This window comes from Pan paniscus, chromosome 15, assembly GCF_029289425.2.
Source record: "Pan paniscus chromosome 15, NHGRI_mPanPan1-v2.0_pri, whole genome shotgun sequence".
Lineage (NCBI taxonomy): Eukaryota > Metazoa > Chordata > Mammalia > Primates > Hominidae > Pan > Pan paniscus.
This window is the reverse complement of record NC_073264.2, coordinates 73783771-73808474: the sequence shown is the minus strand read 5'-3', so window position 1 is coordinate 73808474 and position 24704 is coordinate 73783771. Positions and strand designations below refer to the sequence as shown.

The 24704-nt window shown below is 46.5% G+C and overlaps 1 protein-coding gene across 7 annotated transcripts in view; it reads left to right on the top strand.

Moving 5' to 3' along the window:
• The window catches only part of DPF3 (double PHD fingers 3), a 286317-nt gene that overhangs the window by 197760 nt on the left and 63853 nt on the right, over positions 1-24704 (top strand). For all 7 annotated transcript variants that reach the window (XR_010109819.1, XR_008620912.2, XR_008620913.2 and 4 more), the window contains 2 exons: positions 4540-4677; positions 23270-23398. Coding sequence is in view for 2 of the 7 variants with exons in the window: in XM_003824125.6 (XP_003824173.1) it covers positions 4540-4677; positions 23270-23398 (267 nt within the window). In the remaining 5 variants the exon portion in view is untranslated. The remainder of the gene's footprint in view (positions 1-4539; positions 4678-23269; positions 23399-24704) is intronic.

Below are 24704 nucleotides of genomic sequence, written 5' to 3'. Positions count from 1 at the left end.
ATGCACAAGTCCTCATTGTTGCACGGGTAAACAATTGAAATAGCCCCTTGCCACCTTCAAATCCATATTCTGCCCTACAATCTTAAGCAGTATTTCTAACATGTCAGTCTGCTTAACTTGGTCCTCAGGATAGAATCCTCTCCTGGCTGCCCCATTGTCAGGATAAAGCCCTGCTCAGCTTCCTCTCCTGTTAGTCTTCCTCACATCCACCCCCACCGCTCCACCTCTTCAACTTTGTTAGACTTCTCGCAGTTTGCAGAGGTGATAACTGCATGTGCTTTGAACCCCCTTTGCCTGCTGAAGTCCTGCTCATGTCAGGGGCTCCTTCTCTGGGAAGCCCTACCCTACTCACTCAAGCCAGTTTCCTGTCCCCTCTTTGATGTCCCTCTTTGCCTGGCACGGTCTCACCCTGTATCCAACCCACCTCCCCCTGGCTTGTTTACATGCAGATCTCTGCTAGACTGCGACCTCCTCCATGGAGGGGTCTGGGGCTTGTTCATTTTTGTCCTTCTTGTGGCACAGGGTGGGGCACATATTAGGTGTCTAATAAATATTTCTTGAATTGAAGACCTGGTGATAGAAGAATGACATGGTACAAATACCCGGTTAAAAATGGAGCTCCATCCAGAGGGCTCTTCATGAAGAAGTCTGGCTTCTGGGACCTCCATGTATTGTCTGGTCCTGATTCTGCTAATAACTGAACAAAGGTCTCAAGGCTGCCTATCCTGCCCTTGCCTGCCACGGCCATCCATCAAGAAGGGCATGTGGACGTAGGGTTGGTGGAGCCAAGCCTAAATAGATTCAGCCTTCTAGCCCAGTGGTTCTCAAACTTTAGTGTGCATCAGAATCACCTAGAGGGCTTTTAAAAATCTAGATCACTGGGCCCCACCCCCAGAGTTTCTGATTCAGTCAGTCTGGGGTGGAGCCCAAGAGTTTGCATCTCTAACAGGTTGCCAGGAGATGTGGACGGTGCTGGTCTGGGGACCACTGTTTGAGAATCTCTGTTCTAGCAAAAGGATTTGCTCTAAACATTATTACTTTCTACCATGTTGGGGAAGGAGATAGAGGGAGCTTTTTGCTTAGGTTTGGTTTTGTAGACTTTTAAGAACAATTAGTCTGAGCTTAATGTGGGTAGAAGGATTAGATTCTACAACTTGCCTCTTCGCCCATCTCCTGGCCTTCCCACAAAATGGTTCTGTATTCATTCATGAGCCACTCAACAAATATGTTTTGAAGGCGTAGTATGTATATGTCAACATATAAGGTGGAGTTGTTGATATCAAGATGAAATTGATATGAAACTGTCCTTAAGAGACATAGTGCAGACATAGCCATAATTCAAGGAGTCTAAAGGAGAAATGCCTGCTTTGACTGGTAGTGAGTTCCCTATCAATGGAGTTGTCCAGAACAGCCTTCTAGAGTTATTGGGAATAAAACACTTCTCTAGATAGACAAAATGACCATTAAGATCCTGAAATTGTGTGATTAAGCAACAGTGATGATTGACATAACAAAATGGCACAAGTGAAATGCTGTGAGTTTATACTGGGGATCTGCAGAGGTGGCTGAGGCCTCTTTGTGTAAATACTGATATCATTATCATTACTTTTAATAAGCATTTATTCCTTACTAACAGTATGCCTGGCAACTAAATGGATTTATATGCAATGACCCCATAATTTGCTGTGTATTAACTTCAGATTATCTAAAAAGCTAAATAGAAAAAGCCACAAGCAGATCCAGAGTGCACCTCAGGGGCCTCTTTGGGTCCAGCTTCCTGAGTCACATGGAATTAAGATGCATAGCACTATTTTATTTTATTTTAATTTTATTTTTTTACAATATTTATGAGAGAGAGGAAGAGAGAATATATGAATGTAAGTAGCCAATGATAGGCCTATTTATTTTAATTTTTTATTTTTTTAGATTCAGGTTTGTTACATGCGTATATTACATAATGCTAAGGTTTGGGCTTCTATTAAACCCATCACCCAATTAGTGAACATAGTACCCAATAGGTAGGTTTTCAAGCCTTGCCCTCTTCCTTCCCTTCCCCCTTTTGGAGTCCCCAGCATCTGTTGTTTCCATCTTTATGTCTGTGTGTACCCAGTGTTTAGGATATTCCATGGAATATTACACAGCCATAAAAAGAACAAAATCATGTCCTTTGCAACATGGATGCAGCTGGAGGCCATTATCCTAAGTGAATTAATGCAGAAACAGAAAATCAAATACCATATGTTCTACTTATAAGTGGGAGCTAAACATTGGGCCTTGAATTTATAGTCACTGGGTCACCAACTTGAATTTCAGACTCTCATCTTACCTTAACAAAGAAGTCCAACCAATTGCCAGATTTTATAATATGAGGCAAGGGTCAAAGTCCCTCTTTTCAGGAAGATCCAGTACCTAAGATACAGCAAAAAATGCTGACAGCCCTTGCCCCTCATTTACCATTTATTGAACATCTATTATGTGCTGGGTATTGAGAGAGCTGCTTGCAAATGCTATTTATAATACCTTTACCCATCCTGCAAGATAAGTACTGTTATCCTCATTTTCAGATAAAAGAAAAGGCACAGAGCTGCAGCTTGTCCAATTTCATGCAGCAAAACTCTTCAGTTAATTTTTAGAAATCAACATCACCATAAAATTGAAACCTAATAAAAGATAGTCCAAAAATTATAGATTGAGCTCAAGTCTTAGTACAGATTCAAGATGCAGTATTAGAAAGCAGAATGCAGCAGTATATCAAATAAATAATATACTCTGACCAAATGGAGTGCATTCTAGGAATGCAAGAATGGTTCAATAATAGGAAATATTAGGAAATCAACGTAATTTACCTTATCAACCAACTAAAGGAGAATCATATTATAGTAGATGCTGAAAGCGTAGTTGATAAAATTCTCCTGTAATAAAACTCTATAACAGGAATAAGAAGAACTACTTAAATTCGGTAAAGACTAAAAATTAGCCAGATACATCGTTCTAAACAGTGAAACACTAAATCCACCTTCATTAACATTGGAAATGCTTGCTTTTGCCATTTTAAGATATTGTTTTGGTGGTTCTTACAAATGATCTAAGCTAAGATAAAATAGTTTATGTAAATATGGGGAAGAAGAGGTGACATTATTTTGGCCAATGTTTGTCTACTGAAAAACCCCAAGAGAATCTGGTAGGAAGAGAAACTCTATCAGAAGTAATAAGAGTATTGGATAAGATGACTGGATAACAGCACTTCTGTATACTCTCAGGACCACACAGCCAGTGAACCTCAGCAGCTGGAACTGGGATTTGAACCCAGGCCTGATGCTAAAGTTGTGCTCTTCCCACCTTGTGAAGCATTTATGCTTCCTTGTATGACGTGGTCATGTCAGCACAAGGGAGAAGTCTTTTAGAATTTGTAACTTTCAAGCACTCCAGCAGAGCAGGTTGGTTTGCTCTGATGGGGACCCAGGCTGGGGGACAAGCATAGAAGGTTGGCATGGACATTTCACTGGGAAGACTCTCGAGGTTTCTGCTACCAGCAATGCCGTCCCCCTAGGGGCCGAGATAATGATCCCTATGTGGGGAGGTTGAGGGTGGTAGTGTGACCTTGAGCCATTTAGCCAGACTTCTGCTTCCCAGGAACTGAGCATCTAACCAACAGAACTGCTGCCCTTTCTTCCTGGCTCCAAGAAGGCACATTTCGATTGCTCGCTGCCCTTGGCTCAAACTGCCCCATTTGAGAGGTAGTACTTGTGAGAGCACCTTTTACAGATTTGGCTGCCCTGGGGCATCAGGGGCACAAGCTCTTGGTGACTGCACCCACCAAGGATGCTTTAACTCCATGGTGTTCATGGTAGAAGTGCAGCATGTGTTTCTGGCACAAAATCGCTGGGTGAGACATCAAAAGGATTATCCAGATAAAACTTTTCTACTTCTTGCAGAGGCCAACCATGGGGTGGTGGAAGGGACAGTGCACAGGAACCCAGGAGACATGGGTTCTGGTGGCTCTGCCACACTAGTTGTGTGCTCCTGGGCAAGTCACTTGGTGTTGCTGGGTCTCACTTGCCTCATCTGTGTCATGGGATGTTGGATTGGGTAGATTCCCAGTGCCCTTTGAATTCAACGTCATAACAATTACCCTTACAAAGTGCCTGATATTGTTTTAAGTACTTTGCATAGAGATAAACTTATCACAATGACCCTGTGAGGTAAGTACTGTTATTGTTCCCATTTTATCTCGGAAGAAACTGAGGCACAGAGAGGTCAAGTGACTTGCTCTGGGTCTCACAGCTAGAAACGGTGGAGTGCTCACACAGCTCTTAACCTCATATTTTACTTTTACAGTTTTTCTTTCCATGACCTGAGTTGTTACAAGGGTGTTGGTTCTGTTGGGTGGGGGAAAGGGATGTTGGGATGGGAGACAGTTTTAAGGGAAGCCTGGCTCTGGGGTGGATGGATGGGATCACTGTCTGGGAGAATGATAGCGGTGGCTGCACAAGTTGCTAATATTTGTATCTCTCCCTTTTTTCCTCTTTTCCTCTCTAGTCTGTGGCAAGCGCTACAAGAACCGACCGGGGCTCAGCTACCACTATGCTCACACTCACCTGGCCAGCGAGGAGGGGGATGAAGCTCAAGACCAGGAGACTCGGTCCCCACCCAACCACAGAAATGAGAACCACAGGCGTGAGTGCCCACTTGTTAGGTTGGGGCAGTGAAGAAGTGGGTTAGACAGGCTGGGGAGTGTTCCTTGTTCCTTTTTCTCACTGCTGGCATCTTCTGGTAGCAACCGTTGCATGGTCTCAATGTGCTGTAGTGTGTTGGCCCTTTCAGCCAGCCAGCCAGCTGCCCCTGCAGCTCAGCCCAACCCTAGGCTTAGCAATAGCAGGGCTGGGCTCACACACCCTGCTCTGCTCCCAGAGGAAGGAAGGTGAGTGTTAAGCAGAAGAGAAAGTCCTTACCTGGCCACTGTCAGATGCCAGACCTACAACTCTTTTCCCTCACTCCTGAAGAGCCAGCCACTCAGACTGGGTTGGGCATAGGTAATAGGTGTGTCAGTTCAGACACACATTCGAAATGCCTGCTTGTCTACGAAGTGCCTTAGAATATTCTTATCTATTGCTGTGGTTTTGTTGTAGAGGGGAGGGGATCACATTTTGGTACAGGGCTCTGCTGCCTTAGAAATGCTGCCTGGAGACCCCATGTTCTTTGCTTCAGCATTCAAATGGCAAATGTGATCTGGGTGGATTTGTCATTTGGGATGTTGGGCTCTCAAGACCCAAAATGATCCTGAAGATTTTGTGTTTCCGTTTCTCTGCTTTCTTACCTCAACTTCCAATTATGAATTAGGGAATCCAAAGGGGCTTAGCATTTTCCATTTGACTTTCCTCTAGAACATCCCTTATGATCTCTGGGCCTGCAGAAATCTCAACATGGAAATGGGATAATGGAATCTTTAGAGCCTGCTTGAAGATGTGGGCCACACTGAGATCTCTCAGTGAAGAATATTCGTGGACAGGCCATGTGTTTTTCATTTTGTTCAGAAGATTTGGTGGTAGGTGTTCTGAAAGTGAACAACTCAATGCAGTGAAAGGGATCAGACGTTTAAAATACTCAGACTCTAGGATTAGAGGATGCGTGTTAGCCAACGACTTAGTCAACTGATGTCCACTGGCAACTTTCACCAAAGATTTGAAATAATGAACACACCTGTGGCCAAGACCATTCTTCGGATTAGTGTGGGGTCTCCCTTAACCTCCACCCCACTTTCCCCTTGTAACATTGCCTTCTTTATGGGTTTGCTAGGGTTCTCATAAGAAAACCCCACAGATGGGGTGGCTTAAACCACAGAAATTAATTTTCTCACAGTTCTGGAGGCTGGAGGTCCAAGGTCACGGTGCTGGCAGGGTTGGTTTCCTCTCCTTGACTTGCAGATGCTGCCTTCTCCTGTCCGCTCGCACAGTTATCCCTCTGTGCATGCGTGCTGTGGCATCGCTTTTGTGTCCACATTTCCTCTTCTTTTTTTTTTTTCTGAGACGGAGTCTTTCTCCGTCACCAGGCTGGAGTACAGTGGCGTGATCTTGGCTCACTGCAACCTCTGCCTTCCAGGTTCAAGCGATTCTCCTGCCTCAGCCTCCCAAGTAGTTGGGACTATAGGCACTCATCACCACCCCCAGCTAATTTTTGTATTTTTGGTAGAGACAGGGTTTCACCACGTTGGCCAGGATGGTCTCGATCTCTTGACCTCGTGATCCGCCTGCCTTGGCCTCCCAAAGGGCTGGGATTATAGGTGTGAGCCACCACGCCCAGCCCATTTCCTCTTCTTGTAAGGACACCTGTCAGATTGGATATTAGGGTCTATCCTGACAAGCTCATTTTAACTTTACCTCTTTAAATGCCTCTTTGAGGACCCTACTTCCAAACCAAGTCACAGTCTGAGGTACCATGGGTTACGCTTTCAACATAGGAATTTGGGAGTGGGGAGGGGATGCAATTCAGCCTTCAGCACCTTCTTGAATTTTTGCTCACTTCCAAGGTGCAAGCCTTTAGTGCAACAGACCCTTGCTTTCTCACCTGCTGTTGTCACCTGGACAGAACCTGAAGAGCAGAGCAGGAGGTGCCCCCCGAGCCTTGCCCGCCTCTCCTTGCCAGGGCCTGAGGAGCTCCAACACTGAGGCCTTCTCTCTGGGAAGAGCTTTCCTTGGTCCAGTCACCCTTGTCTTTCAAAAAGGAAAAGATACTGACCTGTACTGAGGCAGCCAATACTTGCACTTCCCTGTCTCTCCTCTTTTCCCTGGTCTAAGTGACCAAGAGGTCACACGGAGCTGTTGTCTCCCACCATGAGGAGGCTGAGAAGAATCTCCTTTGATTTTGGTTGCTCCCTGAAAAGTGTTTCTTCGCCATTGTCGCGCTCTCTAAAGTGTTTATTAGCTTGGTAACCTTATTTCTCACTCCCCTGTGCTAGCTTATCTCCTTATATCTCTTCTCAAATGTCAGGCCATTTTGTTCCTTTATTCATGCCCTGGGGTTTGGAATGCTTCTTGTCTGTCTGTGTCTCATTTTCCTTGGTTCTCCTGTAGCCTCATTATGAGCCGGGTGTGTGTGTGTCTATGCGTGTGTGTGCGTGTATGTGTGTGTGTGTGTGTGCGCGTGCATGTTGTGTGTGCGTGTGTATACGTGTTGTGTATGTACTTTGTGCGTGTGCATGTGTGTGCGTGTTGTTTGTGCGTGTGTGTGCTTGTGTGTGTGCATGTGTATTGTGTGTGTACCTGCGTGTGCGTGTGTGTGTTTGTATATGTGTGCATGCGTGTGTGCACATGTGCATATGTGTCCGTCCATGTGCTTGGTGTTTGTGGCTGCACGGGGAGGTGTGCTGCAGACCTGAAGTGGAAGGAGGCAGTCTCCCCAGCGATCCCTGTGGTCCCCTCAGGGTTGGTTGACTTCTGAGACAAGCACTCGGGTGTGGATCTCCTACGAGCCCTCGTGGGCGGGTGTGTTTGGCCTTCTAGTGTCCTCCCCTTGAGGCCACACAGCCTTGCTTGGGAAAGAAGCTGTGCCTGTCTCCCCTCGCCCTACGTGGAGATGTGGAGACGTCTGCCTACGAAATTTCATGGATGGCTTGTTCTCACCTCTGTGGGCTTGTCAGTGAGTGGCACACACTCCAACTCCCCCTCCCCTTTTTCTCTTTCTCACCCTGCTGATGAGAAAGTGGGCTCTTCAAAAAGGATCATTTGCCTGGCCAAGGGTTTAAAACCTCCTAGAAAATAATAGGTATTCCCAGGCGGATCCGGGGCCTCCCCACACGAAGAAGGTTCCAGAATCCTCACAAACACCTTTTTAGTGACATCTCACAGTGCCCTCCTGGAAAACTCTGTGATTAACCCAGTTTTGCTAGTGGGGAGGGTACAGCAGAAAGGCTTTTAGTGCCTGCAGAAACCATCCTTTCCCCCACCCCCAATTTCTCTGGACAAACCCATGAGGCAGCTGGTCGTCCCAGGTTCTCTGCACCACACACGCCGCTGACTTGCTCGCCGCCCCGAATGTGTGCTCTGCTCCCTCCCACATTCCCCTGGTGAGCAGCCCCCCGACTATTTTCTTGTGAGCACTAATTGCCAGCATCATTAATACCTAGTCATTAGCTGCTCCCACTGTTTGGGGATAGGGGGTGGCTCCCATCCATCCTGCCCCTAAATGCTACTGGGGCTGTGTGCTGAATTGGAAGTGACAGCTTGGCAGCATCCTAAGGTCTCAGCTTCGTGATCCTCCCTTGGTGAGGCTTTTGGAGGGGAGGGGCAGGTAGGAGAGCTTAATCCAAGAGGCTAATCTGCGGCTCCCCCAGGAGAAGGTCTGGACACCAGTGAAGTGGAAATGCTGACTTTTTCCCCCTTTAGCAGAGCTGCAGGGTGACCCAGGCTGCATGTGAGCGGAGGCCTAATGGAAAAACAGCCTTACAGACACAGGGTTTGCAGGGCCAAGGGCAGCTGGGTTTGCACCACCTGCAGCAGTAGCGACCTTTTGACTTTGGTCCTCCTGCTGTCGCTTGCTCTATCGCCCCCCAGCTGTGTCTTCAGCAGAGCCCATGGCTCATCCCGCGCCTGGTGCTGCTGCTGAAAGGGCAGAGTGGACTGCTGGAGCCGGCACTGACCTTCCCTGCCCCCACCCATGCTGCCCTGTGCTGCAAGCTCAGCAATCCACTGCCACTCCTGATCGCCTGGCCCCCAAGCTGATGCTCTCGCGCCTTTGTTTCTCCCTCAGTCTCTCATTTTCTCCTGAGTATACATTTCTTGTGTTTCCTGTACATTTGTCCCCTTTCCTGTGTGCCCTTGCCTCTCTGCCTCAACTACAGGAAGCCAGGGATGCTTGGAGCTCAAACACTCCCCTTTGGGAAATAGTGCTTTTCTGATGGGGTCCTCTGCATGTGGGCTGCATCCCACCCTCTCCCTGCATGAGGCTGGGTGCCTCTTCGGCCTCCATTTCTTTTACCACCTTCACCTACTTTTTGCAAATGAAATAAATGACTGTGTGTGTGCGCATGCATATGTACACACACATACACCTACACATAGATGTACACATACATGAATAAAGGGAGGGCAGCTGGGGAGGATAGGACTCTGAAAGATACACTCAGAAGCATACCATTGTGACTACTTAAATGCAGCCTTGGTAGGGAGCCCCAGTGGGGTAGAGTAGCAGAAAGAGCTCTGGACTAGAATTCAAAACCTCCTTAACATAGGCTTGTGATGTTAAACTCTTTGAACTTCTTTTTACCTTCTCTGCACAGTGGGAATTGATTATAGATGATGTTTTTGAGGTAATTTTTAGAGTGAGGATAGACATTTATGAAGTCCTGGGCCTGGATGAAAAGCTGTGTAAATAAATTCAGTCTAATCCATCCATGCATCCATCCATCCGTGTATACGTCATCGATCCATCCACCCACCCATCCATCCATCCATCCATCCACCCACCCACCCATCCATCCATCCATCCGTCCATCCATCATCCATCTCATCTGTCCATCTATCCATCCACCCATCCATGTAATAACCATGTATTGAATATTGTCTATATGCTGGGACTAGGGAGGACAGGCATAAATAGGACTCAGCTCTGTCTTTGAGCTCACAGTCTTGAGTGGGAGTGTGCAATGGGGTGTGTACAGAACCGTGAGGGAGTTCAGGACTCAAGGGCACAGGGTACTTTCTATGCCTTAGGGCAGTGGTATTCCAAGTGTGGCATTAGCATCACTTGGGACCTTGTTGAAAATGTAGATTCTCAGGTTCTACTGGATGTCCTGAAACAGAGACTCCAAGGATGGGGGCCAGCAGTCTGGGTCTTACAAAGCTCTCCAGGGCATTCTGGTGCATACTAAAGCTTTAGGACTACTGCATTAGGGGATTTGCAAAGGCTTCACTGAAGAGGTGACATTCAAGTTAGCCATTGGAGAATGAGAAGGAATTTCTTAGGAGGGAGAGGGCTTCCCAGGTAGAGGGAACTGTACATGAAGGCAGGCAGGTATGAAATAGCATGGCACATTCAGACAATTGGAAGTCTTTGGGTCTGATAGTAACGTTGGATTTAGGGGATGCAGAGGAAAGATGGAAATGTAATCAGGGGCCACAGTGGGAAGCGTCTTCTATGCCCCTCTGTGTAGTCTTTATTCCTATAGACAGTGGGAAGCCAGAGTAGCAATTACTAGAAGGCAAGAACAAATAACTTAAAAAACATCTGTTTGGAGTCTTATTGTTATATGTTGTATCTCTTTTATTTAATAGCATAAGTAAATATAACATACTCTCTATAGCATACTCAGAGCTCCTAAGAGGGAAATTTAAAAAAATATGAGTCTATAAAATGTATTTCAAGCTGATTTTTCAAGTCTGTGGAATTGAAGATGGGTTCTTCTAGGTTCCTGGAGGTCTCAGCCTTTTGTGCAAGGGTGGTGTGCCTGGTGCAAAGTTAGGCTTTTCACCTCTGTTGAGAGAAAAAAGAGCCCCAGCTCTAGCACGCCTTTGGAGGGCATATTGTACTCTGCAGAGCTGAAAGGGGAGAACCAAGTTGATTAAGGGTAATGTCTGCTGATTAGATAATCTGAAAATTAGTCTGATAATGTGCAAATTATCTAAAAGAAGCATATGATGTCATTGCCACACTGTTGGGAAAGATCTAACAGATGTTAGTCTTCTGACATCTCTTGTCCTCTAACATATGGGTTGGGGGCGGCCAAAAGCTTTAAGAGATAGAGTGAAAATTACCTTTGAAACAAGCTTAGAAATTTAAGATTACTCTGAAAGGTGACTGAAAAGCCATAAAGCCTACACAGCCAACTGCGTACCTAAACTTGACACCAGAAATCCAGCCTTTGTTATTAGGGGAGACAGAGGAAAGTTTAGATACAGAGCTCTTTCTGGGAAATTGGGCTGGTTCTTCCTTCTCAAAGAGTAAATTGGGAAACTAGTAACAGGTGTTCTTTAGAGAAATTATTATTTAACTAGACAGTTTTCAGATTATATAGCAAGGAATCCATAGAGTTGCTCTGGTCCTTGCAGGGGATACTTGGGGCTCATTTTCTGGCCTCAAAGGTCATCTACATCCTTGACCCTGTGGCTGAGGGAATGGCTGTGGAGTTGGTCAGTCCAGGGTGTGAATGGTGACTCTGGCAATCTGCCATCTTCCAGTGGTGCAAATGTGGGCCACTTACCTACACTCCTGCTTCTTAGTTGCCTCATCTATAAAACAGGGGTAATAATCCTCCTGACTTCATGGGATTGCTGTGAGTCTTAAATGAGATAATGTGAGTGTTTGGCACCATGCCTGTGAGCACTAATGTCCCATCTCTGTCCCATTTGGGCCCACAGGCATGTCTGTGACCACAGATGACTCATCTGAGTCATAGTTCCATCTGAGCCCATGTGATGGGACTTTGCCACCACTGTGAAGCTAACTGCCTGTGGGGTGTCATTGGCATCAGCAGTAACTATCAGAGCCTGACCTGGCCCTGGCATATCCTTGGCTAAATCTTAGATATGGGACACAGATCCTTCTGAACAGGCTCAATATGAATATTTATTAAGCACTTACTGTACATGCACCCAGTTGTTGGGAGAAGTATAACTGGGCCTCCAGAAAGGGATAACGTGGTCTCAGCCCTGGGAGAACTTCTGGTGCAATTGTGGAAATAAGACAGAGGCATAAAACCCAGCCAGAGAAAGCTGTGGAGGGCAATCTAGACAAGTGTGGCACCCTTTTATTTGCCATGCCATTGCCCTAGGATTGGGCCTCCACGTGTCTCTTGGCTGTCTCTGAATCTCTTTTATTTCTCTCGCATTTTGGGCCTAATTACCTAGAAATGTGCAGGATTGAAGAGACCCACATACCAAACAGCAACAGTGGCAATGGTACTTGCTTGCATTCCTTAAGCGTGTCAGACATGGTGCTAAGCATGCCATGTGTATCTCATTCATTCCTCACAATAACCCTGCAAGGCAAGTGCTATATCCCCCAGAGGACAGCAAGGCACACAAAGACCAAGTCATGTATCCATGGTCAGGGAGGATGAATGTGAATTCACAAGTCATGTACCACTTATTGGGAGAGTTTACTTATTTAGGTCTTTGATTTTTCCTGCCTTGTTAGAAATAAAATTATCTTGCACGTAGAAGAGGAAAGAGGGAAAGAGATGACGGAACAACTAGTAGGTGTCAGGCATTTTACACACATCACCTCATGCTATGATCATAAGTCCATTAGGGACATGTTATTATTCTCATTTTACAGACAAGGAAACTGAGGCTCAGAGAGGTTGAGTAACAGACAGCAAGGTGGGAAGCTGAGATGTGAATGGGCTTGAGTTGGATACCATTCAGTTATGTCAGGACTTTGGAACCCTGAGTGATGGGCCCTAGTCCCAAGGCTTGGATCTTTGTCATGGTCCTACCGATGTCCCTTAACTTTTGCCTCAAGACCAGTTGTCTAATGCATCATGCTGCATTGTGGCTTTTCAAAAGAGATGAACATGTTAATAGGCACTGTCTTAACAAAATTCCATCGACTGGGTGGCTTAAACAACAGGAATTTATTTCTCACAATTCTGGAGACTGGAAGTCCAAGATCAAGGTTCTGGTAGGGTCAGAGTGTGGTGAGGGCTCTCTCCTTGGATTGCAGATAGCTGCTTTCTCATTGTGTCCTCACATGGCCTTTCTTTGGTGTGTATGGGTGGAGAGAGAGAGAGAGAAACAAGCTCTTTGGTGTCTAATAAGGGCACTAATTTCATTACGAGGACCCCACCCTCATGACCCCACTGAACCTAATTGCCTCCCAAAGACCCTTTTCCAAATAACATCCCTTTGGGGGTTAGGACTCTGACATATGAATTTTGGGGATGAGGGACACACTTCAGTCCATAGCAGGCACATTTACTCTTCAAAGCTCTTTACTAACTTAGGCTGTTTGGGATGTTTTATAGACCCCACCCCTGCATTACAAATTCTAGGTCATACTTTAATTGGTAAATGAGTTTTTTTTCTACAGAAAAAAAAATCACACATCATTCTATTCAATAATTTTCCTGAGTCTTTCTCTCTCATTCTGTGTCTCACTGTCTTTCCTGGCTCTCATTTTTTTTTCTTCTAAACTTGCTCTTTAAAAAAAAAAGCTTGAGCCTGAAGTGAAATATTAGGATTCATCCTTGCCTCTTGGTTTTCCTTCAGTCTTCCAAAATATACCCTACGTTTTCTCCCTCTCTCTATCTTCTGGCCACCCCTGGCTTCTGCCTGGGTTGTTAAAACTTTTTTTATTGGTCTCCCAGCCTCTAAAGCAGGCTGTGGCTCATACCTGTAATCCCAGCAGTTTGGGAGGCTGAGCTGAGCAGATTGCTTGAGCTCAGGAGTTCGAGTCCAGCCTGGTCAACATGGTGAAGCCCCATCTCTACTAAAAATACAAAAATTAGCCAGGTGTAGTGGTGCATGCCTATAATCCCAGCTACTCGGGAGGCTGAGGTGGGAGGGTTGCTTGAAGCCAGGAGGTTGAGGTTGCAGTAAGCCATGATTGTGCCACTGCACTCCAGTCTGGGAGACAGAGAGAGATCTTGTTTCTAAGAAAATATATATATATGTAAAATATAAAGCAGATGATGTCACTCTCATGCTCTCAACACTTTCATCACATTTGAATACAACCCAAACTCCTCATCTTGTGGGTCTGTGTTTTGCATCTGACAGTGTGGTCAGAAGCACCTGGGGCTTGGTGACAGCTTGTCCAGGTTTGCCCAGCTACAGCACTGAAAGCCCCACGCCCTAGAACCCTCTGTCCCAGTCAAACCTGGATGCGTGGCCACCCTACCAGGGGAGCTTTTAAGACATGTAGAATCTCAGGCTGTACCCTGGATCTATGAATTCCAACCTGAATGTTAATGAGATCCCCAAATGATTTGCACAGCAAAATCTGGGAAGCCCTAGCCTGTGAGGCCCTGCGTGTCCACCTCTCCGACTCACCTCCCCCCAGGTGCGTGGTTGCTTGGGTTCAGAGCCAAGTGAGCCACTGACTAACGTGTGACCTTAGCTGAGCTGCATAGCCTCCATATGCCTCATGGATCACTATGTAAAATCAGATCATTAATGGCATCTATCTCATAGGCTATGATGAAGATTAAGTAAATGACTTCCAGGTGACTTGACTGTCACACCACATTAAAGCCATGTTTCTCAAGCTTGAGGCTGCATCAGAATCACCTGGAGCATTTGTTAAAGCACAGCCCACCCACTGGATCCCACCCCCAGAGTTTCTGATTCAGCAATTCAGGCCCTGGAATTTGCCTTTTTTTTTTTGAGATGGGGTCTTGTTCTGTCACCCAGGCTGGAGTGCAGTGGTGCGACCTCGGCTCACTGCAACCTCCACCTCCTGGGTTCAGGTGATTCTCTTGCCTCAGCCTCCTGAGTAGCTGGGATTACAGGTGTGCACCACCACACCCAGCTAATTTTTGTGTTTTTAGTAGAGGCGGGGTTTTGCTATGTTAGCCAGGCTGGTCTGGAACTCCTGACCTCAAGTGATCCACCTGCCTTGGCCTCCCAAAATTCTGGGATTACAGGCATGAGCCACTGTGCCTGACTGGGAATTTGCATTTTTGACAAGTTCCCAGGTAAACCACTACCTTACAGAAATCTAGCTTTCCAAGACTGATGTTCAGTCAGTCAACTTCCTTTTAATTCCTTTTTTCTTTTGGATGCACTGAGCCAGGTAACTGGCCAGGAGTCAGGTTGTACTGTCAAATTGAAGGGGCAGCCTTGGTTTTTGCTCTTTTCCTAATGCTCTATCCCATGTAGGGCAGACGTCTCTGACTCTCAGCACCAACTTCCCGGCCTGCTTTTGGAGTGCGCCCCTGCGTGTGCCCCCATCCTCAGGCTGTGCTGCCCCAAGACTCTGTGGTCTCTTGATTCCTTCCAAATCCTCAGGTCTAAAGCAGAAGGCTCATGCTTTCCCTTTTCTTAAATACGGCTTTCGGTCTGAAGAACAAAGAAAATGCTGGTCCCCTTGCAGACAGAGTTCAGTGGTGCTAGTGAAGAGGGTTGAGAGGGCACGGCTGGGCAAAGCAAAACAAGGGGCTTGTTGAATCCTAATTATGTCGATAATAATATCCCGACAACTTAAACAGACAAAACTCATCCAGCTCTAACACACCAAGCTGTCTGGAATTCATTAAGGGGAGTGACATCACTTTGTTCAGAGCCTGGTTGATATAGTTGCTCTCAAATTAACGTTTTCTCCTTCAACAAACTCATTTGGTAGCAATCACAAGTTGCCACACCAGGGCATGAACTGACCCATATCACCAAACACTGGAAAACTGAAATATCTCATTACGTGTCACATAATGAGATATTCATCTCAGTGTCATCAACACTGAGAACATTCCTAAGCTTTTTTTTTTTTTTTTTTTTGAGACAGAGTCTTACTCTTGTTGCCCAGCCTGGAGTGCAATGGCACAATCTTGGCTCACTGCAACCTCTGCCTCCCAGGTTCAAGTGATTCTCCTGCCTCAGCCTCCCGAATAGCTGGGATTAAGGTGTGTGCCACCACACCTGGCTAATTTTTGTATTTTTAGTAGAGATGAGGTTTTTGCCATGTTGGCCAGGCTGGTCTTGAACTCCTGACCTCATGATCCACCTGCCTTGGCCTCCCAAAGTGCTGGGATTACAGGCGTGAGCCAGCATATCCGACCCATTCCTAAGCTTTACTTGGTCTTTTTCTTACTATTCCGAAGCATTAATGGCAGACCTAGGGTTGCCCACCTAAAGCTGGAGCACAAAGGACATTCCTTGGGGGCTGTGTGACCATCTAGCCCCAGAGCTGGTGACATGGTGCACACACTGCTGGCAAATTGTTGTGGCCTTTTGGCAAACCGCAAATTACAACTCTCACCAAATATATCCATCAAGATGGAGACATCAGTGTGAGTGGATATGTTTTCTGCTTTTATGGCACAGTTTTTAGGAGTAAATATTCACCAGGTTTGTATCTAAAGATGTAAGTATTGGATAAAGATGGAGGAAAAGAAGGCAGGCATAGGAAGGGTGGAGGGTTGACTCCACATTTTGAAATATTTATATTATTTCTACAGTCACCAAAACACGCAGCAAGATGGGGCCTCTGTTCTCACTGGCTCCTGCTGAGTCCCTGGTGAGAGACAGAATGAGTCTCAAGACTCTGGGGCCAGCTGAGCCTGGGGATTCTTGATGCCTTCCATTCTGGTTGACTAAGAAATGCCTAAGAGAGAGGATTCCTGGGGGAGGCAGATGCAGTGGCTTTCCACACCACAGCTTTCTTCTCTCCAAGGGGCTCCAATATCTCTCCTTCCCACTTCTTCTGTGCCCCGATATAAGAGGGACTTAGGATGGTCACCCTGTGCTCAGGGGACTCTCTGTCCACTCAATTCCTAGTCATTAACTTCCCTTTGCCTGGCAGATTTTCTTGTCCCCTCAAAAAGCCTCTGTGATGATTTGTCCATCCTTTCACTCAGCATTGATTGTCAGTTCTGTGTCACTCACTGCTGGCCAGGGGCCAGGGATACCACAGTGAAGGACATGGTTCCTGCCCTCAGGTGTTACTCATGTGCCCTCAGGTAGCACATGGGTAACAGGCAAAGAGGCATTTACATGAGTATAGAACAATGATGAAAGGCTGGGTTCCTCTGGGTGTGGAAAACTTGGCTTTTCTGTCTCTTTTTTCACCTGATTATAATGCTTGAATAATAGGCCTGAAAGGGACCTCAGGACATCACCTAGCGTGTTCTCTTGCCTCTAGATCGGCAACGCAGTCAAAACCCCGGGCCTAGGGGCCCTTCCCTGTGTGCAGAGGCCTCTCCAGAGAAGCCCGCCCTCTGGCCATGGCTTTAGTTGTTAGCCACCTGCCTTTCCAGCTCTCCTGTGGCATGTGCTGCCATTCCAGCTCATCTTCTCACCTTGTCCTTGACGGTGCGGAGTGTGACAGTTTATCAGCCCCATCCATAAATGTGAGGACTCATGACAGCAGCCCTGGCCTCAGCGCCTTCCGCATCCGCTCCAGCGTAATCCCCTTTACTTTCCCATATATTCACGGTGTCCTCAGAGCTGGTGGCAAGATGGCCTGTGGGGAGAGCGAGTTCTCTGCCGTCGAGGGCTCTGACGATTGGAGGGTCCTGTGGGGAGCGGGCCCTACTGTCTGCTTCCCCGCCAGGCTTCCAGGCCCCCTGCCCCTCCACATTTGGGATGAAGCCTTCCTTTGTCTTCCTCCTGGAGCCCTGGGGCGGGACCTGAGTTGCTATTAGGTGGCCAAGGAGAACCAGCCTGAATGAAAGCCCCACACTTTTTATTCCTGGGATCTGTGGGATTTATTTTTTCATCAGTTCTAGGGAAGCAGTGAAAAAAGGTGTCAGGCCTGGGGGATAATTTATATGAGTAAACACGACCGGCGAGCGGGAGCATGAGAATTAAGGCCATTTATCCCGGCTTTGATGCTCCCTTTGCCCTCTGGTCCAGCCTTCCCCACAGTCTCTATCACGCCACTTTTAACCCTCTCCTGGCTCTGCTTCACGCTGGGCCTGCCGGAGCTCCTCGCAGGCGCCTTGTCTCCCCAGCCCGCCTCTCCCTCCTCCCGCAGCCCTCATTAAAGGCTAGGCAGAGGTAGCAGGCCGTGGCAGTGGCCTCCAGCTGAGGCTTGCTCCTGATTCTGCAGGGAAGGCACGTCGGGGTCCACCCTTACTCCCCACCCTCTCATCTCCGGCCCCCAAGCTTCCTCCTCTGGACTGGCCTAGCCAGCACGTCCCGCCTGGCCGGCCTGGGCTGCCTGTCTGCTTTCCCTCCTTTCCTCTCCCCTTTCCTTCCCTCCGTCGTCCTCTGAAGATGCGCTCTGCACAGCCAAGTGGCACGGGGCTAGCATGCTTTACACTTGAGAGATGAAGTCATAACAGGTGGCAAGAGCGGAGGCTGCCGGAGCCCAGGATTCCGGTTGCCATGGAAACATGTCAGACCTGTAGAGGGACACGGGAACTGTCAGCCTGTGGAGGGTGGCGGGGGGAACAAACGAGAGGGGCGAGGAGAGGCGCATCTCTTCCCAGAGGGCTCTGCTCACTGCCCCCGAATTCCCCAAGGGCTGTGCACCCCAACTTCCCAGGCTAGCAGGCTCCAGAAATGGAGCTGCTCAGCTGGGGCTGGGGCTGGGGCTGGGTGGTGGGTGGTGGGCACCGAGCGTGGCCGCGCATTTGTGCACACCAGGCCCTGGCAGGTGGTCAGAGCGTCTGCTCAGGATGTGAGGCCATGCTTTTGTGCACGTGCCAAGGAGGAGCCTGAACTTCTGGCCTGTTTCCTATTCCCTAGGATGCTTGGGACGCAGCTCTGGTCTCAGCAGAACCCAGACGAGTGGCTGTTGCCGACGGCTGGTTTGTCCCTGCCACTCATTCTTTCTGTGAGTGGCAGGCACACCACAGCGGAGATCCGACTGGGAGGGGGAGAGGCGGTGCTGCCTGGGCGGTAGTTTTATGGAAGATTTGGGGCCTTGTTTGCCATAGACATAAAACCTGATTTAACTCAAAAATCCTGTAGCGTGCACTAATACCTTTCCAGAATGCCTGCTCTCGCTTCCCTGAGCGTGGTGGTGGGGCTGTGTGAAGCTTCACTTTTCATTTTTCTTGCTTTGATTTATCTGAATGCTCTTCCCTGCCTTCTGTTATTTTTCTTCTACTTTCTTCATGAACTTTGTTCCTGATTTCCATTTTTTTTCCTTTGAGCTTTTTAGAGTTATCTCCCTCAGGTAGATTTCTAAACTCTTAAGGCTCACTTTATTTTCTCAGCAACTTACTTGTATCTCTTATATGATCTCAGCCCATGAACATTAATCAACAGAAAACCACATCCATCATCGCAGATGCTGCCATAGAGATGCCAGTCGGGTCTTTGCCCTCCCCGTCATCTTATTCTATAAAGCGGGACTCAATTTCCCATAAGCAGAAGCAAAATCTCTATTTAAATCCCACTTACAAGGTCTGGGCGAGCTTCCTATTTATAGTAAAATCTTTTTTATAATGATCTCATATACAGTACCAGGAAATTGCTCATGGCTGGGTCAGGCCATAGGCCAACCTAGCCATGATGTGAGCTTTACTTAAAAAAATTCCTTCATGAGCCTCTGGAATTCTCCAGAGAAGTGTTTTCATAGAGTAGATGACAATAAACAGGATCACCCAGGATGGATTACTGTAGTAGGGACATTAAATTTAAGTTCAAAGGGAATTTCCACTTTTATCAGGCCGGTCTCAATAATTTTTATAGCTTTGGGCTTCGTAAATATCATATTGGGCGAATCAGGTTGACTCTAAAGAGATTTATGAAATATTTTATATGCAAGGTATGGCTGCAAAGTGTTTACCTCTGGACTTCCCAGGAGGCAGAGAAGTGTGATTAGAGGCACAATCTCTGGGGACACAGACAAACGGGGTGAAACCTGCCTTCGAAGAGCCCAACCGAGGCTTGGAGCCAGCGCTTTAATCTCTTTGGATTTCAGTTACTGCATCTGTCAAAAAATTCCCTACTTCACAAAGTTTTTGCAAGAATCAATGAAATAACATATATAAAGCATCCAGCAAAAGATTTGCCACAGTTTTGTGGTGTGATAAATGTCTGCTTCCTTTTCTTCTCAATACGCAGTTGAACAAAAGGGAAGCTGAGTGGATAGGCATGACCAGGTATCTTCTTCTCAAGAGACAATGAATCATTTTCTTCTATGTTCTCATGTGTTTGGTGCAGAATGATGTCTCGCCTCCCACAGGAGGGGTACAGTATTATTCTTCCAGTGACTCAGGGCCATTGGCTACCGACTTCTGTGTACTCTGGGAGCTGGCCATGAGACCAGGTGACAGACCAATTCATGCACACATGGACCAGCTCTCCTCTGGTAGGGAAATAAACCAGGGGCAGTGAATGATATCCGGTGCTCCCAGGGCATCACTGTGCCACCCACTAACATCCCTGCCATCCCTCTCTAAGTCACTCATCCCACAGATTGTAGGGGTTCCAACAACGGGTTAGACCTGGTCTCCAACCTGAAGGAGTAGACCTATTTAATATGGAGAGATGATAATGTGAAACGGGGAGAGGAGGCACACAGACTCAATATAAACAAGGGTCATAATGGTGATATCAACTGTGCCCTCCCCAGGGCATGACTGATATGTTTTAGCTGAAGTTTGGGAGAGCTCCATGGGAGAACCCTTGCTCTGAAACTAATCCCAAGTACCAAAATGTTTAAGAAAATCAGGTGCATAAGCAATTAGTCCATTCCACACCATCTGACCACAATGGAAGGATGCTTTGAGCTCACTGTTGTAAGAAAAGAGTAGAAACTGAAGCAAAAATGATTTCTCTGAAAACTAAAACAGCTGTGCATGATCACTTTCTATACTGGGCCATTGCCGGACTAAAAATGTACCTCCGCACCCCAGCTGGCCTGGCATGTCACTCCTGCACATACCAGGGCCTATACATGGGATTTTAGGACCTCCCTCACCCCTTGGACAGGAACTCTGTATGGCCAACAGGATGCTGCTCTGACTCCATCTCCTCAGAAGCTTCCCTTTTTCAGATGAATTCAATTCTTTTCCTTTGGTCTTTTTACAAAGGCTGAATTCTTCCATCACTGCCTGCTTAGCTCTACTAGATCATTTCTAATTTTTTATTTCTTGTAGTATTAGAGTTCCTGATTCAATAGGGTGTTCTACCAATGGTCTGTTGGTAGTGAATGCTGTGTAGAATTGTATTAGTCCATTTTCATACTGCTAGGAAGAAACACCCGAGATTGGGTGATTTATAAAGACAAAGAGGTTTAATGGACTCACAGTTCCACCTGGCTGGGGAGGCCTCACAATCATGGCAGAAGGCAAAGGAGGAGCAAAGGCACATCTTACATGGCAGCAGGCAAGAGAGCATGTGCAGGGGAACTGCCCCTTATAAAACCATCAGATCCCATGAGACTTATTCATTATCACAAGAGCTGCTAGGGAAAAACCTGCCCTCATGATTCAATTATATCCTACTCGGTCTCTCCCATGACATGTGGGGATTATGGGAGCTGCAATTCAAGATGAGATTTGGGTGGGGACACAGCCAAACCATATCAAGAATTAATCTGCAAGCTTTTATACTGTATATTTTACTTACTCATCCTCATACATCATGAGGGAGACAGTGTGTTGGAGAAAATCAGATTCTTTAGTTGCTTAAAGATCTTGTGAATGGGGAGGAAATTGAAAATTATAGGAAGTCCCTAAGAGTATAGGAGAGAGACAGCTGAGGAGACTAGGCCCCCTGTAAGTTTTTATGAATGATATATATGGGATTCTCTGATTGCCTTCCATACAGGAAGCTACCTAAGTAACAACTGGCATCTCCACATTTTATATCTAGCTCATATCAATCATGGCACTTAACTTTGGATTACCCTCAGCCCCTAAATTTAGTATACCCTATCTCTTCTTTCTGTTCATCATTTGATGGTTTTCCATCCATATCTTGTTGAGGAAACCCTGAGTTTATTTGCTTCATAGAGATGCTTGGATTTTCTTAGGAGAGTTCTAAAAATGACGAAGATGGCAATTGAGGGAGAAGGGAGAAGGGGACTCTGGTACTTTTGGATTTGGGCAATGAAAATTTTGTAGGCAGAGTAAAATTTTTGCAGATGTACTGCTTTTTGGAGATTATTTCAAAAGCATTCTGTATGCTATGCAAATGTGTTTGAGATCCAGGGACTGATGAAGACAAGCCTACACTGAACAGACCCCAGAATGTGGCCAGCTCCTCTGTCTCCCCCAAACAGCTAACACTTCTGGCAGAGAATTGTCTGCCTCCCTGAAGATGGAAATCAATGACTTAGAAACCAATTAAACAATCCAAATAGCAACTGATAAATGGATTAACCCTCTATAATGAAATTCCTCTAGCTTTTGTCTTCCGCCTTCCCCAGGTAGGTTTTCTATTCCTGGAGGCAAAGCAGAGGCATGGAGGAAGTGGAGGCCAGAGGGAATCACATTAAAGTGGGTGAATCTGTTTATCACTTACTGTCTGGATGGTATTTCTGCTCACATCTCTGCTTCCTTTTTCAGATTTGTACCGTATGGGACCCTGATTAACGTTAGCCAGTGAATAATGAAAGGCAGCAGCAGACACTGGGTCTGGTGAGGAGGAAGATACTTGGGTGGTTAGGGCTGATCCCATAAACAGAAAGACTTTTCTTCTTAGTTACAAACAGGGAGTGTGAATATGACAAAGAAATGCCCACAATAGGGAGGGAGAAACAGAGAAAAAGGGAAGCATTTCTCTCCATGCAAATAATCCATTCAAGGTTTCTCAAGCAGCCCCTGGAAATGGAATGATTTTGGTGCATAAGGACAGGTGCTATTCTCCTCACAGGCTTTGTTTTCAAAGTCATGTCCTAAGATTTTTCTTTGCTTTTGTTTAAGGACCTCCAGCAGGAGTGGGTTTTGAAGTTAGTGTGTTCAGTTATTCGTGACGGTCTTAAGCCTAAAGACATGCTCAGTAACTCACCATTTAATCCATCTCTGGCATGAGGCTGAGCCAAGTGCCTAGAAGCCTGGGTCTAGTTCTGATTTTAGGCACTTGGGGTCTTGGATACTTTCCGTGATCAATGGGTCTGGACTTCAGGGAGATGAGACTCCCCTTCAGGGAGATTGATACTCCATCAAGATGTTTGTCTAAGTCCCCAAGAGCATCTTTGGTGTTCTTCCTGGAAATGACCTCCCATCAGTGCTTCTTTGTTTTCCATTTCAGGGACAGGAAGAATATCTCCTAAACAAGAGCACTGTTCCCAATGGCAAGGTCCAGGCACTGGCTCTTTCCTCTCCCTGTCCTCACACCATGGTGTGTGGTTTCCATCTGATGCCTGGGGCCTGGGCCCACAGGGCTGATTGTTTAGGGCTGAGAGTAGTTCACTTGACCAGTACCTCTTCTGGATGGTTTGATCATCTAAGGATGCAATCAGAGGAGCAGGGTGATTTCTGCAACAACACAGAGCTGGGGAATACTCTAAAAATTAAACTCTGGGTGACTTGCAAGATATTATTAGTACCATTAAACCTGGAAGGATCCAAAAGAAAGCATAGCCCAATTTGCCAACTTGGTTATAATAAAACCTCAGATTCCTTCTGGAGCAGATTCTACCACACTGTTGGAGGAGAAGAAGGGGCAGTTGAAACTCATGTAAGCCTGAAATTGGAATGTTTTAAATGTTCCCACAGCCCAGAAAGGACCGGATGGAACAGTCATTCCCAATAACTACTGTGACTTCTGCTTGGGGGGCTCCAACATGAACAAGAAGAGTGGGCGGCCTGAAGAGCTGGTGTCCTGCGCAGACTGTGGACGCTCTGGTGAGTGTGGCCCCTTCCCACACCGGGTGCCCGTAGACCAGGAATGCTCCTCTTGCATTCCTCTTCCATCTTGTGGTGCTGGAGACTGGAGAGGGAAGCGATGGTGGCAATGCTTTCGAGTGGAGAGGAGTTTTCAGCTCATTCTGATATTTTTCTTCTTTGGGTCTCAAGAACCAAAAGTTATGCCCTAGGATCCAGGGGAAAGGGCAAAGAGAAGTTTTGGGTTTGTGTCTGGCCTTTCCATGAGGTGCATATTTCTTTGTGCGTGTTTTTACGGACCACAGCGAGGTAGAGTGGAAAAACCTGGAGAGAAGGCAACGTGCTTTCTTGTAGTGGATGATGCACATGTAACAGAAAGATGAGTTTGTTCTGTGGAAGTGCCTAGGGCAAACCCGAAGAGTGTGGTGTGGTGTGGAAACATGAGTATTCGGAGAGCAACCACATCTTGAATTGTGGGAGTCAGAGATCCCCGGGCTCCTGGCTAGCTGCATAAACACCACCGCCATTGGCCACTAATCTCATTTTCTAAAACAGAACAGAAGAGACCCCGATAGATCAATGAGGCAAAAGGACAGGCATTCCTAGGGCTAATCTGTAGTTGATTTGGTGTATATGTTTATATTTTAACCTATCCAAAGACTAAAATAACAGAAAGAGACTTTTGGTCTTGTTCCTTCATTCTTAAAATGAATTCAGGTCTCCAGGTTATGTTCAAATGGTTGTTTTGTTTTTTAGTTCTAACCAAACCATTATTTTTGGCCGGCCATGGTTGGTTGGTACTACCTATTTTTCATATTGTATTATGTCAGCACTAGACCACAGCGTGAGGCAGGGAGGAGGGAATTTCAACCCCATTTTTAGTCTCATCAGCCCCTGATATGAGTAGGTGAAACAGTTTGGTTGGATGCTTTGTTCCAGCAATGAGGAGTCATTTCTCCTTTCTACCTTTCTATCCAGTGTCTTTTTCACTCCCAGTCCCCAGAGAAGAACTGAGATGACCCCATCATGGTTGACTGTAGCAACTCAGCTCTTTCCTTGCTCTGTCTGCAAACCTTAGCTTTAGCCCTTTTATATTTTGATGGTAGGGCTGTTTAGGGCTTAAGGCTGGCTTGAGTAGCAAATCAGTAATTTTAAAAGGACTGTGGTTTCTGCTGCACACAACCCTCAACGTGTGACTCTCAAGGGTGGTCCATTTGTGCAATTCTGTCAATTCATTTACTTTCCAAACATGGTACCTAACATTGAATTTTTTATTCTATGGATGCTAGCGTAGAAGACAGGGCCCTTGTGATAGCGGACTCTGTTT